The sequence below is a fragment of the Anopheles funestus genome, chromosome 2RL, assembly GCF_943734845.2.
Source record: "Anopheles funestus chromosome 2RL, idAnoFuneDA-416_04, whole genome shotgun sequence".
NCBI classification, from domain to species: Eukaryota; Metazoa; Arthropoda; class Insecta; order Diptera; family Culicidae; genus Anopheles; species Anopheles funestus.
Genome location: NC_064598.1, coordinates 70420581 through 70438752, shown reverse-complemented (window position 1 = coordinate 70438752; position 18172 = coordinate 70420581). Strand labels below are relative to the sequence as shown.

At 37.5% G+C, this 18172-nt stretch overlaps 1 protein-coding gene across 6 annotated transcripts in view; it reads left to right on the top strand.

Moving 5' to 3' along the window:
* The window catches only part of LOC125764416 (CD63 antigen-like), a 71778-nt gene extending 53841 nt beyond the window's left edge, over positions 1 to 17937 (top strand). For all 6 annotated transcript variants that reach the window (XM_049428642.1, XM_049428646.1, XM_049428643.1 and 3 more), the window contains 5 exons: positions 4925 to 5020; positions 13984 to 14056; positions 14165 to 14280; positions 14355 to 14741; positions 15599 to 17937. In XM_049428642.1, coding sequence (XP_049284599.1) covers positions 4958 to 5020; positions 13984 to 14056; positions 14165 to 14280; positions 14355 to 14741; positions 15599 to 15664 — 705 coding nt within the window. In that variant the 5' untranslated portion in view covers positions 4925 to 4957 and the 3' untranslated portion in view covers positions 15665 to 17937. The remainder of the gene's footprint in view (positions 1 to 4924; positions 5021 to 13983; positions 14057 to 14164; positions 14281 to 14354; positions 14742 to 15598) is intronic.
* The last annotated feature ends 235 nt before the right edge of the window (positions 17938 to 18172 follow it).

The following is an 18172-nucleotide window of genomic DNA, read 5'->3' as shown; positions in this document are numbered from 1 at the left end:
TCCCCAAGGGATAGTAGCGATGTTCTACGACAAGATGAAGTTGAAAAAAATGCTCAAGCGCTTATACCGATTCGTTCTTCATTTTTCAAACACGGGTTGGTTTTGCTCCGCTTACAAGCAATATCCGGAACATAGGGGATGTTTCTAGTAGCGCTCAGTCCTGTTTCCTCTTTCCATAGAACGGGGCTCAAATGTCGTAAAATCGCACCAGAAGTCGAGTGCCCATCGCTCTGATGGGAGATTTAGGATTTGGATTTTCAAAAGGAGTTCCGTCTGTGGGTAGCAACCGACAGCAGCGCACATGTGTACCGTGTTACTGTCAGTCCTCCGTTTTCGAGACAGTGAAATCGTACGGTCGTCACACCGGACATCAATTTCTGGCCTCTGGGAAAGATTTAAATTAGAAAACGATTTTTCCGATCGATGGATTGATTCGGTTCTCTGGTACCTGTGTGTACTGTATCGTACCATTTTAGCCCCCCGTTCATGTGCTGTAGCAGTACGGTTTCGAGTGTGTTGCGTGACTGGACGATGGTTTGAACACGGTTAGCATTCAAAAGAGCCCTCGCGCCATATGTCTGTGTCTGTAGACCGAGGCAATTGAGGTTCGATCGGGGTTAATGGAATATTCATAAGGTGTAGCACTCGTTTTGAATTATTTACCGGTTTTACTTGGGTTGACTCTTTTGATGGCATTCAATCGGGACCTATGCGCGCGTGATATAGGAATGATTACACGAAACGTTTGAATGAGATCTCGCTTTTGCCATCAAATGATACGTTAGTCAATTAGACAAAAAACGGAGTTTGATTTATGAGACAAAGGACCTAGGTCGTACAAAAAGTCATCCATCCAATTTTGTTGTCTTTAATCAAACCGTTCGCTTATCAAAAAGTTCATACAATGAATTTTATGTGTAATTACTTGTAAGTATATCCAACTCTGTTCGTGTATAACACGTATAACTCTGTTCGTGTGTCAAATTAGTAATCTTTTTGAAAAATAGTTTGCAATTGCAGAACCTGCAATGAAGGAGTGCTGTTTGTCTTCAATTAATGATTTCATGAAACAAGTGCAAATATTGCGTTTATTATTGTTCAGAACTAACTTCCATTGCAAATATTTAATCTGTGTCTACATTGAAGGGCTATTTTGAAAATTTAATCCTTTAAGTATTTTTGCAAATATTTTGCTTTACTGTATAAATATAATTTTTTTTCTGTTTGAACTTTATCCTTTTTAGCTCAATATATCTTTTTCGAATCCTGTTGTTTAGCTGCAATTCATAATATTCAGCATTACTTGACGTATAACAAATATCAATTTCTTATATTTGAATAACTTTTTCTTTTTTCTATTTTTTTGGAGCTAATAAAGTAGCTTTTACTATCATGATGAACTTAATGGAGGCGCATGGTTGTTTACAACTGCATGACATTCCCGGAACATATTAATTGATTAAAAAATAACACATTTAATTTCTTTTTATTTTACGAAATTTTCGAAACAATTTACTACCCACCTCTGGAATGTGGTGGACATGAAAGATTTACGAATTTCATATAGTTAGCCAACCACATTCAAAGCAATATGAAAGCTTGAAATAATTGGTTCTGCCAGTTCAATCACAGCACGTATGCGGTACCAACCGCTGAGAGTCTATCAAACACGCATCCGTTGCAAGATGGACGAAAGCAAGCAACCAAGTGTTGTGCTATACTAGTCACTTCAACAGGTTCGCAAAATCGAATCATTCCTCTACAGAATTGGACCACCTTAAAGCTCTGTGGTTCATCAGTTCCAGATGAAAGCTGATATCCACACGTTCTGTTTTCATGCATTTCGATTTTTCGTACGATTAATCAATATTGAGTGTTTTGTTAGTTTCTTTTTCCACTGTATCTCGCAGCAGAAGTTTATCAAGCAAGTTCTCTTTTTTTTGCTGCCGGCTAAAGCTTATGAATTTATTCAACTTTGCTTCATCGTCCTGTGTGTTAGTTCAACCTTAATTGAGGAAGTGAAGCATAGTGTGCCAGGAAAGAATGGCAAGTTTATTCGACTGGTCCTCCAGGATGGGTTGTTTTCGTTTGTGAGCAGAACTGCGTCCTTACAGGAAAACGATAAAGAACCTGACTTCAATTTTTTTTCTCTTCCTCTTTATAGCTTTTGGTCCCTTATGCGCCTCGTCTCGCAAACAAATTTTGGTATCGGTTTTTTTTTCTGGCATTTTCAATTATTTTGCCTTAGACTGTTGAAGATTAAATTCTTCTCATCATGTTTGTTTGTTTATTCAGGGTAGCTTTCCGTGTCCGTGGCTTTTGTCGTGGTAGGCGAAGAATCTTGTGGCGAAGCAGAATGACACACGACGCAGTCATCTGAGGCAGAAGCAGCGGAACACGAAACTTGCTAAAAAATAACTTCAGCGGAAAGGAGAGAAAGTTACTTCATTTTTTTGCTTCTTTTTTGTTTTGCATTCCAACCCGAAAGAAATCAGAGAAACTGTTCCAGTGGGTCCGTCAGCGGAATGAAAACAAGCGAAGAATATAAGCTGCCATCCCCAAAAACAAAATCTCAAAAAGAAATATAATCCCGTACCTTATTACCTCGTGACGAATCAAACAGGCAGTGAAACAAAATCGAAACAACACTAAAGATAGCATAAGTATTTTAGGCTTTTGTTTAGCCACGTTGGTTAGATTAATGCAAACAAGTTGGGTATACAACAAGGCAAAAAGGGGACTTTCGCTGGAAGGCATCCTTTTTGGGGACCATTCTAAACTCTTTGACCAACATTCCGGCTAGTTCGCGGAAAAACATGTATGCTATTTAGGGTGCGTTAGTTATGGAGATTATCTAAAAAAGGATGATCGTAAAATATGGCTTTTTAGATGCTTATGTGAGTGTTGCATATTTAGCTGAAGAACGTGTTTTCTTCGTTATCTGGATAAGCGTTAAATTTGTTGGATTGAAGTACCCTTACTTTAACATATGATTTGAATTTCCTTCTTGGATTTCTGCTTCTTAGTTTCTTCAATGCGATGGGTCCAGTTCCAAATAGGACTAATTAACAATTAACAGACGATAGTGCGTACTATCTACGGGTTGGGAAAGGGGCAGGGATCACACGGTGATTCTGCTCTCTTTGGCGAAGATGAAGAGAATCCGCTCGTATTCTTGGTCCCTCTGCCCCAGGATTCGCGCATCGGCAGAGTAGGGATTTTTCCTGATATCCGAATGACAGATGGAAGTCTGGGTCTTGCGACATCGAATTCATGACTTGACCAGAGGATATGATCAATGTCATGAAAACCGCTGTTACAGCTACTTAACAGCTACTTAAGCTACTTAACACTTAACCTTGGAGTCGGATATACCTATGCGTTGAAGGTGCGTATTCATCGCATAATGATTCTGGATAAGTCGAGAGTCCATGAAACCACCTCGTTTGGGCAAGAGATCTGTTCTTTCATTTCCAAATGAGCGATATTCGAAATGCCTTGTTGAACGTAGAGCCGAGGTTATCCAAAAACTTGCGAGTGAACTAATCGGAACTCTTTATAGCCTCAACAGATTTCAGTGCTTCGACAGCACTTAGGCTGTCTGTAAAAATAGAATACTGATCTGGAGGACTCGCGGTTATTAATAATAGTGCGTAAAAGATAGCAGCCACCTCGGCGACATGAATTGAGCATGGTTGTGTAAGCTTGTGGAAAGCTTCGATGTGTGTATTAAGCACACCGAAGCCCGTGTCCGCCTCAGAAGAGGATCCGTCTGTGTAGAACCGTTTGTCATTGGGATGGTCAGATCAAAATCAATTAAAAATTAAATAATTGATTGTGCTTAGTAAAGCTGAAAAGCATCAATTTAAATAATTAATTTAATACTTGGAAAGAGCATTTAACGATACACCGGTATAGCATGTGTGAATAACCTGACGACTTCAAACACTGACTAATTAACAATTTTAAGAACGCTTAAAGCTTTCACCCTATTTAATTGCTATTTTCAATTTATTTTAACGCTGCATGGGTTTTACTGCCAGCTACAAAGTGTAAAAAGGATTAATTTAATTAACAAAGTAACGAGAAAGTATCGTCAGAAACGTAACGTTTGACTGTTGACGCAAATCCCCTTTATCCTGCCAACCATATTTCAAAATAAAAAAGAGAGCGACTGGAGCTAGGTGTTGTGTGCTTAGTTGCTACAGTAGACGGCTTTCGGTGAACAAAACAAAAAAGAGGAGATCATTTTCCCTGTCCCGCTGATGATTAAATGGGTTTGAAATGCAATACCTGGGTGAATTTTATGTGCAAATTACTGCTTCCAAATGAAGACTGCCAGCTTGAAGTGTATCGTTTCAACACATCCGACATCAAAACGTTCTCGCTTTTGTATGTTTTCCATGCCTTGTTTTTTTTTGGGTAGCAGCCCCTTGATCACAGAGCGGTGATCAAATTTTATTTATTTTTCCATCGTTAATATTATACGTACAGCAAACCGCAGTACATTTATTTGATTAAAAAGTATGTATAATGTTTTGCCCTTTACCGGTAATGGTTATTTGAGTTAGTTGAAGCAGTGAAAAATTTCCAATTGATTGTTACTGACAGTTCTGGCGTTCTGTTTCACGTATAAAAATGAAACTTTTCCAATTCTATTCCACTCTGGAGGACTGCTGCTAATGGTAAATATATTCATGCCATATCTTCTGGGCAAACTTTTCCAGCCAATATCTCTCTTTGTTCATAAAGAACTTCAACGTTTTGTTGGTTTGCTTCGGCAACTCCCGTTTGTAACCAAACGAGGTGTAAAGTTTCTATAAGTTGAAATACATAACTGTATATATTTTTTTAATTTATTATAGCTTATTGCATGTCTTTTTTATCAACTAACTCTTCTTTACTTTTAACTCTCTCGTTACAGTTAAAGTGAGCGTTCCCGTAAAAAGAAGCCAACATGCCTTCGTTGGGAATATCGTGCGTACGCTATTTGGTGTTTTTCTTCAATTTCCTGTTTGCGGTAAGTTTCCACTGTGGACAATGTACATCGAATAGGCAAAAGCTTATCCATACCGGTGCAAATTGTGATAGGACTTTACCCAATTGCCGCAGTAATGATTTGAAGAGTGAAGTAAATTAATACTGATTCGATTTGTAAGTACTCCGTACGAAGGGAAAGTTTTCCCAATCTTACCGACTGCGGCCGTAAAATAGTTCCCAACCACCAAACGATGGGACGAGTTTGGAACGAATGCTTCATGTAACAGTTTCTGGTGCACTGCTGCAAGAGATAACTTTTGCTATCAAAGTTATATGGTACAGCACCTTAGCGAGTATACGAATAGTTGCCTATGGCGCACCCACTCACCACGAGTCATTAAAATACGCGACAGCTAAGGGAACGCGCCACAGCTGCACTTCCCTGACAGAGAGATTCGGGTCGGTGCAACCGTGTCAACATTAGCCTGCAGTAGTGAGATGACTACCGCAACCGGGTATATGATTAAAATCAATTACCCTAATGGAAGGTAAATGAGAAGTGCAACCAAATCGGTGGTTCGATATTGGGCGGTGTGTTTCGGTTCCATCATGGCTCGAGGCGAACAAATGTTTGCATTCTTGCAATAGGAAGCCAAGTTTAGGCAATAACCATTTGTCTAGATACTTTGCTGATGCAGTATTGGTGCAGTTTCCAATGAGTATTGGTTTTTATGGAATTTGAATTAGCTAAATAAAATCAATAATATCTCTTGTGAAGTTTTGGAGAATAATTTAATTAAGCTACAGCTTAATTGAATCAGTATTGATGATTTCATTTTACCCAATTATTAATTTAAATTATTTGTGGGAGGTAATTTTTTTTTGGTTTGATAGTTCGTTTTCTCTTTAGTTCCTTTTAATAAAATGTTAAAAAAATATAAATCTATAACATTTAATCTAATTTAAGTAACTGCTTAACCTAAATATAAGTTACTCAAATATTCATTTTAATCACATATAAATGTAAAAACGAGTAACGTTCGCTCCGCAAGGTCTCAGTAATTCCTTCGAAGCGCATTCGTCTGCTTCACTAAGAAAAGTCTGGACTAGAAAAGACTTCTACGACCAATCTACGCTGTTCGCATTGATTAAAACTATTTCGCTGTTAGTTAAACTCATTCTTTTATTTTGCTACAGCTGTTTGTTCATGACCTTCAGGGAAATAGGTACTTCATGTAATGTTTTGTTTTTTTATTCAAAAAAAAAAATGAAAAAGGAAACTAAAGCATTTGATTAGAAACAGTTCCGATCTACCTTTTTTTTGTTGACGAACTTTATTTCGAACGGGAAAAAACAATTCTACCTTCCGAAAGATGGTGCAAAGTGGTGAACGTATCTGTAAAACGATTTTCTTAATCCTAAATTCCATTTCGGAAGGCAATGGATACCCGACCCAAAACGGGACCGAGGGATAAAAAGGAATTGTAAAGTAGGAAATTATCCGCCATTTTCCCAGGCAGAATGTGTTGACTTTCCTGGGCATGTATTGGCTTTCTATGTTGGCCGGTAATAGCCGGTGCTTAAATGAAATGGACCATGGAACTATGGGATCGTCTCAGGGTACCGTTTCTGCAGAATGTTTCTGTTTTTTTTTTGGTTCAAATTCATCCTGAAGAAATAAACACTGACACTGACAAAAAAAAATGTTTCAATTTAGGTTGAACATGCTGTTCGCATTGAAGAATGGATCTAATGTTGTGTCATGTTTTTCCATGATTGGAAAATCGGTTGTTCAATTCTCGCTGCTCCAGAAGAAAATTTCGTAAAAAAATACGTTTAGACTGCTGATCGTTAAATTACACTTCCCGTTTTGCCTTTTGCACAAAAAACTCTTATAAAAAAGGTCTTAAGTAGCCTCAGCTTAAAAGGGTTTACCATTGTTCATGACTTCAGCCCGTTGTTGGTCTATTAATTTAAATTATTTACATCTATTCAACCCATAAATCAGCCGATGCCCTTCGGTACGCATATCAACCACGTTTAATGCTCCCGAAAAGGTCACACAGATCAGAAAAATGTGTCTTAAATCATATGTTTCGGGGGAAAACATTTGTGTAAACGTTTACCGATGGTTATTCTTTGCCCCCTCCATGCATGTTCATGAGTTTTTGATATACGGCTGGGCGAAATTTGCATTACCCAGTCATAATTTCCATCCGTTCGGTTACACCAAACAACTTACTGCTCTTCTCGTACCATGTCGCACTTATCCCAATCGCGGCATACGTAAGCATAAATCTCCCATCCAGTGGAACACACCCTCGCCCCGTGACAAAGCTGTGGACACATATGGAGATGTGTCGCAAAGTGTCGGAAGTATGGGTGAAAGTAATTTAATTAAAATGTTAATACAGCGTACAGCGGAAATATGGCCGCGTGTGCATGTAGCGTTGGTTTGGCGTGTTGCCTGATCTGACAGACGAGGTTGAATTTTGTACAATAATCCCCACAGAGAGAGTTTACGGAATGGGTTCTATCGGGTGGATATGTAACGATCAGCAGCAATTGTACTACAAGGCAATAATGTATCGATAGCTGAACTTGTTTACGTTTTAACGTTATGTTTACATTATTCAATCAGCTTTTTTATCATGACATGAAGAAGATAAATGTTTAGCCACAGGAGGAGATAATATTTAAGGTCAATTTATTAAATTATGTAGATTTATTGAAGTACGTTCTGGCGTTTCATTTCTTCAATGGATGTTTTTAGTAACTTAGGGATATATAAGTATGGCTGTCCTATGGTGTACAAAATCAGAAGCATCCCCTCATAACAAGAACTATCCAATATCGTGGTAAAATTAAGTTCAATAAGCCAGAAATGACGGAAGAATTCATTCCCGGAATAAGATAATTATAATCTTCCCTATAACGACCGTTGGAATGAGAATAAAATTAAAAGTCTTTTTGCTATTATATTTTTAAACTACCATTCTGTGGAAAAAATAAGTATACACGAAAAATAAAATATGTATTGCTTGCTTATCCTCCCTTATTTGCACGTACTGAAACATGTGTAAAATGAAATTATGTTATGATTGACACTTCCCACCCTTAAACTAGATCGAACTTGTTTTAAATCTCGCTTCCAACTCCATCTATTTCGTCCACACACCATACAGAGTTACATCGAATGGTCAATTTAATAACAAAAAAGAAAAAAAGAAAAAGGGAACATACATTCGTATGCAAATGCCGGTCCAGATGGATGCGCCGTTCGGGGGCGCTTGTGACAAGTGCAAAATTAGATTACTCAAATCAGTCAATCTATTTGCCGTCAGTGTGCAGCTACCGATATGCTAATGCTCTATACTCGACGCAGGGGCTGAACCGTTACTAGACGGACAAAGAAATGCAACTAACCGTTGTGGCACGGTGTTGGACGTTTGGTCGTCCAATGAAGATCGACGCAATAGACGGAGAGCTCCGGGAGTTAATTGAGCATTACCTTTATGGTGTAGTACGGAAGGAGGGGAACATGCTGTGGACAGACAGTTGCAGGCACAGGAAAACTATGAGTTAGCACTGAATTGATGGTTATGAGACCTAATGATGAGCTCAAGTGAGAAGAACAATTATGCACCATCATGGGACAGATGGGAAGTTTAAAATAGTTTTCTTCGAATTCACTTTTAATGTTGTGTTATAGCTCTGTTAACTGGATTGATAGTAACATATTAATCAATAAAGACTTTCAATTTTAGAATCATTTAGTACGCAGTATAAAACAATTAAAATGAAATAATTAAAGTATATGTAAAATCAAGGTATCTCCATGATACTCACGTTATGAGTTAAAATTTAAATTTATAAAACATGTTGGCAAAAAAAAAATAGTTAGAAAACTACAACATTCTATTTCATATTTCGTTAAATTACTATTTAAAAGCTTCTTATTCTACGTAAGCATATTTGTTTATTAGATTTACCTTTACTACGTGGAGTAATTAGCCCTAATTGCTTTGGTTGATTGATTTAGATCTCTCTCAAGCTTCGAGATGTCGAAAAGACTTCTACATTCTAGACCCCAGAGGTTCGTCAGAATCCCGCAACCGTCCGCCAGTTAATTTTATCTGGCCCAAGAGAAAAATTTGGAAGTCATCCCATATTCAAAAGTTACTCCTCGACACAAAATTATATAAATCGACCTAAACACCAAATGTCCCAAATCTATAAAATATTTTTTTTGCAGTCAATTAATTTTTTTATCATTTCAATTTTTTTAAACGCATGTGGTGTAGTAAATTCAATTGTGATAAGCTATTATTAATCAAAAGAGTTGATGTCGTCATTCAAGGTGCCATTGGCTAAAGTGGTTGATAGTCTTCCCATCGGATGCACCTTCAGATGTTAGTTTCTCCAAGGAAATTTTCGCAAATTCAGGTAATGTCGCGAACTAGGAATGCTTGATGTGATCGAGTGGAAATGTCTCCATTCGAATTCTCAGACGTTGACTAAATTCAAAGTGTATTTGAATAAAAATTCTATCTTTCCATCAGCGACTACAATCACAAATTATAATGTTCAAAAAAGTATTGCCAAAAACTTTACGGATTTAATTTTGGAAGCTGATACTTTCGTATCAGCATAATCTATAAAGCTTTGATCATTTTTAAGCATCTTTAACCTATGGATTTATGATATTACCTATTTCGTGTATCTGTTATTACCTATTTCGAGTATCTGCTCCAGGATCTTTTGATATTTGGCCACCTTCGTGAAAAAACATCCGTCCACTTTTCTAGATAAGAGGTTCTAGGTCGGCAAAGTACGGTTCGCGGGTTTCATTTACAGTTTCAATATGGATCTTCGTGGAAAATGATCTTTCCATATCCATTTGAAGCATATTGCTGGTTCATGAGAACAATCTAATGAGATCTGCGTTTTATTGAAATTTTTGAGAACAATGCGATTAGCTGTCTCGGTTACTAAACTAAAACGACGACTAATTAATTATTCTTTTGTAACAATTCAGCAATTCGTAGCTGTTGTATGAACTCTGTAATATATTGTGAACACATAATAGAAATTAAAAAACAAAATTTCTCACTTAAAAGAACTCTCTTCTGTATTTTTTTATACCTATTTGGCTTTTTGCTCCAAGAAATTGCTGTAAACTGTTTTACACCAATCGCCAATCGGAGTCTATGAGCTTATTCTTTGAATTATGTCTTTAAATGCTAAACACGCTTTCCTAGCTCAACAAACCGACAACCATTTAGTTTACATTTTAAGTTTCCTTAACACAGCGCTGTTGTTTTCTAGAACATTCTCCAGACGCATGCTGCACTTTGAGTGTAATTGTAAAGAACGAACAAAGTGAATTCCGAACTGTTACAAAAGATACCAAAAAACCAGATACTGCTGACGGCTGAATGCTGACATTATCTGTACTTCAATCGTGTACAACTTGTACAACTTATCACATTTCTTTTTTGCCTCAGATAGACATCGTCTACTGTCGTCACAATGGGGGATTGTTATCACTACCGTTTGCTGCCTGTTTCGTGTTGACAGAACCAGTCCAATAACTTCATCAATTGTGCTGTTCGTTTGGACACGTCCAGTAGCGGTTGTATTTGTGAGAACAATAGAAAGTGAACAAAAAAATAATACAGATAATATTGATGTTGGAAATTGGAACGTTCAATCGATTAACTTTATTATCCTTTCTACTTTATTAAAAAATAATATTTACTCCCCTGGCAAAGGTGTATGCAGTGGTACAGTTTGTTTTTCATTTTATTTCTAGCTGTTTTTGTCCGGATTTTATTTATATGTTTCATTGTAAAAGCATGCATCAGTAAAATGCTTACAGATTTCAAGCACATTTTTTATCGTTTACGTTTATCCCAACAACATTACCCCCTTTCTTCCTTTTACAACGTCCTTGCCATCAACCGATTAGTATTGGCTGAAGAAAACGGTTGGAAAAAACCTCACCAACCCTGTGGGAGACCGATATCCATCCATCCGTTGGCAGACAGCTGATCATTTTCTCATTATAAAGTATTGATTAATTGTGGCGAGTAAATTAGTTTTTCCCATCACCGAACCAGCCGGGTGGGTGTTCTCTTGAGATTCGTCCCGGTACGGTTTCTATACTATATGTTTCATTTGCACTTTAGCGGAAGCCATGTCGTACTTTATGTCGGCTCTTGGTGGCAGACTGTTGTGGAAAAATAAAATATATTTTTCCCATTAAAGCATCGTTCAAAGTCTTGAAAAGTGTATATCTAGTACCGTACAATATGGAACCTCACACTACGCCACCGATTGAAAAGTCGTCAACGTTAAGGTACGGTAGACTTGCAAACTTCCAGAGGACAATGTGTGCGAAAGTACCAACCAGCACCTGGATGCTGCGACACTTACTGTGTAACACATTATGTGAACTTCACGCTAAACCATTCACTTTGCCATCGGCCACATTTTAATCCTTCTGTACGAGGGTATGCAATAAGCCACATCACGTGACTCCACTTCCACTACTTCCACACATGCTAAAGGACAATGATTTAATCCGGATGCACACCCCGGATAAAATCAGTTCCATTAGCCAAAGGGAGCACATTTCGAGGGTGACTGAGTGGCTGAATGTGCGGGTATGGTGCCTAATGTGGTGTGCAGAATGTGATAGTTTTGCATCCGATCACAGCCACATGTGATGTGCAGCCGATTGTTCCAGTCCATAAAACATACACCTTCGCTTCTTGTGGTGCTTCCGGGCTGAAAGTACTTAGCCTTACTGCGCTGTCTTAGCTTCGTTTACTTCTGTTAGTTATGTGGATGTGGATGGAAGGTGGAGAATTTCTTTCGAAACAACTGAGATTTTGGAAAGTGATAAGTGACAGTGTAGCACATATTAGTACGTTGGCATAAATTTCCGTTTATGCTATGAAAAATCGTTTGATGATTATTATGATTAAATAAATAAAAAATCGTTATCAATACGGCCAGACCGTTCTATCTGAATAAAAAAAAATAAAAAAAATAGTTCTTTAAGTGGATTATGAAAAAAAATCATAAGGAAAAAGCATTTTAAAAAATAAACAAACACATAAGAAATTCATTAAGTAAATAATCATGTAAACAAATAATTCTCGTATGTTAAAGTTGAATCAATCAATCAATCAATCAATTGAAATTTGAAATCACTAAAAATATACGTTTCTACAATGTAAAAATAATGGGGCTGCCTGGTGGTGCATGTGATAAACGGTCTGATTATCCTGCTACGTGGTAAAATTAGTCTTGATACGGCCAGGCCGTTCTAACCGAGCAAAAAAAATTAATGTAAAAATAAAAATAAAAAAAATAAAATAAAAATAATGTAAAATTAATAATAATTAAAAAAATAAAAATAATTATCTGCAAGTAAAATTTTCATCATTGTGGGATGTGTTTATCAGTATGAATTGTTCTGTACTTTCTGCATTGTTAAAAATGAAAAATGAAAAAAGTGAAAATATAAATATAATGTTATCCATATTAGAATGAAAGTGTCGTGACTTCGTGTTCGATGAAATATTTACAATGAACGGAGTTGACTCGAATCTCTCATTGGGATTTGGACCGTTGCATTTTCTACTTTATTTTAGAAGATTGCATTTTCTACTTTATTGCAAAACATATTTTTAAAATTTGTATCAATACCAAATCAAATTGCATGGACAGGTTAAGTTACGCGAAGGAGGAGATATTTACATAAATATTTTGTAGATTTGGAAGGTTGTGGCATTTGCAATTTTTAACTTAATTGGAGTTTGTATGTTGATTTCATTTGTTTAATTCTTTTTAAAAATAGAACGAAAGAAAGGTATTTCTTGTATTATTAAAAATATATCCACTTTAAAATCGTAACTCTAGTAAAAAAGATTATTAATCTACACTCAACATGTTGCATGAACTTCTTCACCTGAGAACCTAATGTTCAAAACCCCCACAAGACTTGTAGCTTGTATTTACCATTACTTAGAAGATGAATGGAATGGGGGGAAGGAGTATTTTGATGTTGATTAATGCATGTCTCGGAAGAGACATAAAGATAACCTTGACGATAGAACTCCTTTGGGGAACTTTTTCTTTTGTAGTTACGCTTCCAGATAACCTTGACATGTCTTCGTTTTTGACTACGAATAGAAGCATAATTTACTACCCTTTTTTTTGTTGGGTGAATTTAATTTTTTTTATTCATGCTTTAATAAAATATACTGCCGTAGGTGCCGATGCACAGAACCTGAATAGGTGCAAAATGGAAATTTATGATGTTTTGCCGGAAGATTTACATCGGAAGACATCACCGAAGAAGGCGTGAGCACATATTTACTTTTATTAGAACTGTACCGGGGTGGGCCCAGACATTGACCCAGGTTGTGGGGCCTCTTGAGGTTTTCAATTTTCACTCCATCCCAGGAGGTGTTACGCCATTTCCGTAATTATGATTTAATGCTTCATTTCGTAGCGTGTGTCTACCAAAAACCAGTAAAGTATTTGTGCAATATAATATGTTTGAAGGGTGATTTTTTAGAAAAAAATATTCTTGTTTGTCCATAACACGATGATCATGCATTATGCTTCTGTGTAGGCGTTGTTCAACTCAGGAAACACTTCCAATTTATCCACTGTACAAACATCGCTTGGAAAACCTCATAGTGGCACGTTTTGCCTACAACTGACTTTGTGGATGTGGACCACTTCCACATATTTCCACATCGCATCAAGGATGTGTAACGAGTACAAATTCATTTGCGTTCGGACTGGTTGTCCATCAGCTCACTTATCGATTTGCAATTAATTTCACGGTCTATCCTTTACCATGATGTTTGCCCGGTTTTATACGACGCCCATCAGGTTGATTGATTTTTCCCCGTTTATGTACTTATTGAGCTTGGTTTCTGATTCGTTTCCCATTCGTTCTTGCATTTCTTTCTTTCGCAGATCACTGGCCTGGTCGTGATTATTACGGGAGCCATCATTCAATCGAATTATTACCATTACTCGAACTTTGTCGGTAAATATTTGCACTAATTGTTTTTTCGTTTTGTAACGTGACGTGTCCGCAGAGGCGACCGTGCGTGATGATTGCGTTTCATTTTGATTTTGTTCTGTTCTATTTTAGGCGATAATTTCTGGACCGCTCCGATCGTACTTATCGTAATCGGGTCCATCATCTTCGTTGTGGCATGCTTCGGTTGTTGCGGTGCGGCCAAGGAAAGTCCTTGCATGATCATCACGGTAAGGCAAATATCATATGCTGTATGGAAGGGGACGCCCTCTCAACGTATCTCGCTTTGTTCGCTCGCTTTCAGTTTTCCATCTTTTTGGCATTGGTATTCCTGGCCGAAATCGGTATCGGCATTGCCGGGTACTACAAGCACGAGGAGCTGAGTGGTATACTGGAGAAGGGTTTCAACAAGACACTCGATAGCTACGCCACCGACAAGGGTGCCCAGGAAGCGTGGAATCTCGTACAGTCGGAGATGGTTTGCTGCGGTATTAAGGGACCGGAAGACTGGGAACCGATCTACAAGAATGATACTGTACCGAGGGCTTGCTGCCACCGGATGCCGATCGGAGTGAACAAGTGCACCAGGGAGTACGCCTCGACGGAAGGATGCTTCTCGAAGCTGTCGAGCTATCTCGGCTCGAAATCGCTCATTCTCGCTGGCATTGGAATCGGATTGGCCATTGTGCAGGTAAGTGAAGCGTAGCAGGGTTTAATTTCATCAGGTGATGTAGAATAAGAAATCAAAAGGGAAGATGCTGGTGGCAAGCTTATCGATTTAAAACAATTATTATTAAGCCACGATGAAGCAAAAAGTGTGTGAAGTTCTTCCTCATAATAAGAATTATTTAAATCGAATTAAATTTAGTTTAACTTTCACCGACTATATATTTATACTTCTGCAAATCAAACAATCATCAATTCGTTTATACTAGTCCTCTGTTTAAAGTTTGTCGTAAAATTAAAATCAATAATGCAATGTTTGCGCAAAACCTTCTTAAACTAATGCATAACTTTGCCGAGGTGGCAAATAAACTTTTTCGGATGATTCTGAAATCTAGGGAAATGAAATGATGAACCGTACTATTATTGAATTTAAAACTTTAGCTTTTCTTAAACTGAGGGTCAACTACGTGAAGAACATGCAAATACATCGTGCCTAGAAACCATCGTCGGATGTTTGCACAAGTTGCCGAAGCACAAACATCAACATGCCGGTTATACAACCTAAATAATCCCACGTTTTTTTTGCTATGTTCCGTTTGCCGTACTCTGAAGTATTCTCAGGTTGTTAGTAAAAAAAAATCCGGATTATGGAGAGCAAATGCCTACCACTGCATAACAAAGCTTGAAGCTCCATTCTGTACACATTGCCGAAAATCCGTAGGATACGGGCCATGTGGATGCTAATGAGCGAATTGTGCATATTCTGGTGCAGTGCATAATTGAGGAAAAAACTTGATTCTTAACATAACGAATGCATGGATAACTCTGGATTTTAATTCAATTATTTATTTTGTTTTTCCCTTTTTCTTTCTTTCATTTTAGCTGATTGCTGTTTTGTTGGCCTGCTGTCTGTATGGATCGTTCCGTCGCCAGTACGAGACTGTCTAAATTTGAAGAAGGATATTGGAATCCACCTGCAATACATTAGCAACTCTCCCATCTGGTTGCTTTTGAATTCCGCAAGGATAAACAAAACCATGTGGGGGGAAAGTTTACGTATCAGCATCATCAACCGAACCGAGACCGAAATCAAAATAGATGAAGAAATCATGTTCGGCCAGTTTATATTTCAGTACGAATAATGATCAATCATTTTTAACTTCAATATTCCTGCGAGTGAGCTGGCGATACACAGCTAATGCCGTAATGGTAATGTTCTAGAAAATCCAGTTAGATTACTGTACAAGTTGTAGATCATGAAAGCCAGCGTTGTAGCATCTTAATACCTCCACACCTTTATAGGTCAAATATCACTCGTCGCTCGTCCCACCTCTCCCAACCCAGCCAACAAATTTCGAATGGGAACAAATGGAAATCAATAATTTTTGCTCTAACTAGTATCGACACGTGGTGTTGCTGTCGCAGTTGTTTTTACAAAACCAACAATTAGAAGAAAGAATAAAAAACCTCAACCGTACTGGGGGGCAATAGAGGAGATTAGGAATATTATCAAGATATTTAAAAAATCCCAAACCCCCTTAAACTGTTACGTGCCATGCACGAATGAATCGTACACTTGTCCATAGAAGCAGCAGGAGAAATGGCAGCAGTTCATCAAAAGCTAACCGATATAATCATTATTAAGTAGCGACCGAGCATGGAAGGGGAATCATGAGAACAGTGGAAAGAAGAAGGATAATTATAAATTTAAAAACTGAAACATTATCTGCACATCGTGATCGTATTCGAGACCAATCGCAAGGGAAAGTAGCAAGGCAGAACAGGTTAATCGTACTGCGAATTTTCGCATTTTACTTTTGCTTTAGATGGTGTCTAGAAATTCCGGAACAGCCCTCCTACAACATCCGCATTCATTGTGCTGCATGAATCTTATATTTGTGCCAGTATACTGCTTACATCGCCACATTCCGGTCGTAGTACGTACACCCTACCACAGTGTTCGGTTTTGCGCTCTCAGTAGTAGTTGTGTGTTGTGTGGCGATAAAGATGAAATACAACAAAATGATAAGAGGAAAAGGGACGTTAAATCAGTTAAGAATACGGTCGAGATGTGGTAGTTTTACAAATGCATACATGCTCTAGAGATGCTGAAAGTTTCAACGCAAACTTCATTCCAAACTTTACATAGCGGTGGACGGATCAATTTGAATTGAAATCATTCCTTCTTTTTTTTTGTTGGGCAGAATTTAAGCTAAAAAATTTGGCAAATTTAAAACATATTTTTAATACTATTCATTGATATTTTTGATTGTGCTAGCTTCTAGAGCTGGCTAACATCAATTGGTAGCGCACCCAATGCAGTTTACAAGTGAAGCTAAATTTATGTCGAACATTTCTTGCATCGAATTGCACAGAGCAATTGCAATTGAAGGAGACGCACGATTGAAAGTGATTTATACATAATAGAGATTGTCGATTGTTGTTGGTGCGATTAAGAATAACACAATTTAAGCCCACTTACTGCACACGACACACGTTTTGCATTCATTTGCACGATCTTATACCACACGAAGAATCTCACACGTTTGCTCATAAAGAGAGAGAGAGAGAGTAGAAAAGAAAAGAAAACAGATTGTGTTTTGTAATAGTGGGTAATACAAAAAATCTCCGCCCATGCTAGGTGAAAGGATTACCGTAACTGGATTTACATCTGAACGAGTAATTATTTTATTTATCCATTGGGAAGGCATGCTTCAGATTTGCCGCCACAAAGCGAACGAAAGTGCAATGAGGAAATGGAATGCATCGAGCGTATGGGGAGAGTTACACACGTATAAATGAAACTATTTACAACGCTGCTCAAAACGTATTGAACATAATTAAATATAATGATTTTCTTTACTGTCAACCAATGGTATTCTATTATTTACCTCCTGGTTTTGCACGACACGTGGTTCCGTTTTGTTTTACCCAGTACACATCACGGTACTACTTTTTGCTGCACTCCGCCAGTATGAGAAAAACGCGTTTTAAAATTTAAAAAGGCACATAAGGGTAGTTTGGATTGAAGATGGTTTTTGTTTTGCTACTTTATGCGCTGATAACTATTCCATTCCTTTTTCAGTGTGTTGCGTCAATGTAAGCCAGTAGAGAGTACAGTAACGAGTAACTGTGTTGATATTTTTATAAATGTATTTTACTGATTAAATGCTAGAAATCACCTTCAATAAAAGGTATAGGCCCGTACACGGCGAAACGGAGATGTACGCCACTTTGCTTTATTATGGAAAGAATTTTCCGGGAAGAGGGTTTGGAAGCTTAAAGAATGGAAAGAAATTTAAGAAAGAAAGACATGTAACATTTTTATATAAATGTTAGAATTGAGTTTAAATATTTAATAGTTTTCATTAACAATGCTTCTTGGCCCGATAAATGGCGATCGTCAAGTAAAAACCTTAATAGCTTTTATTCGTGTTCCAGAACCGATGATCAATC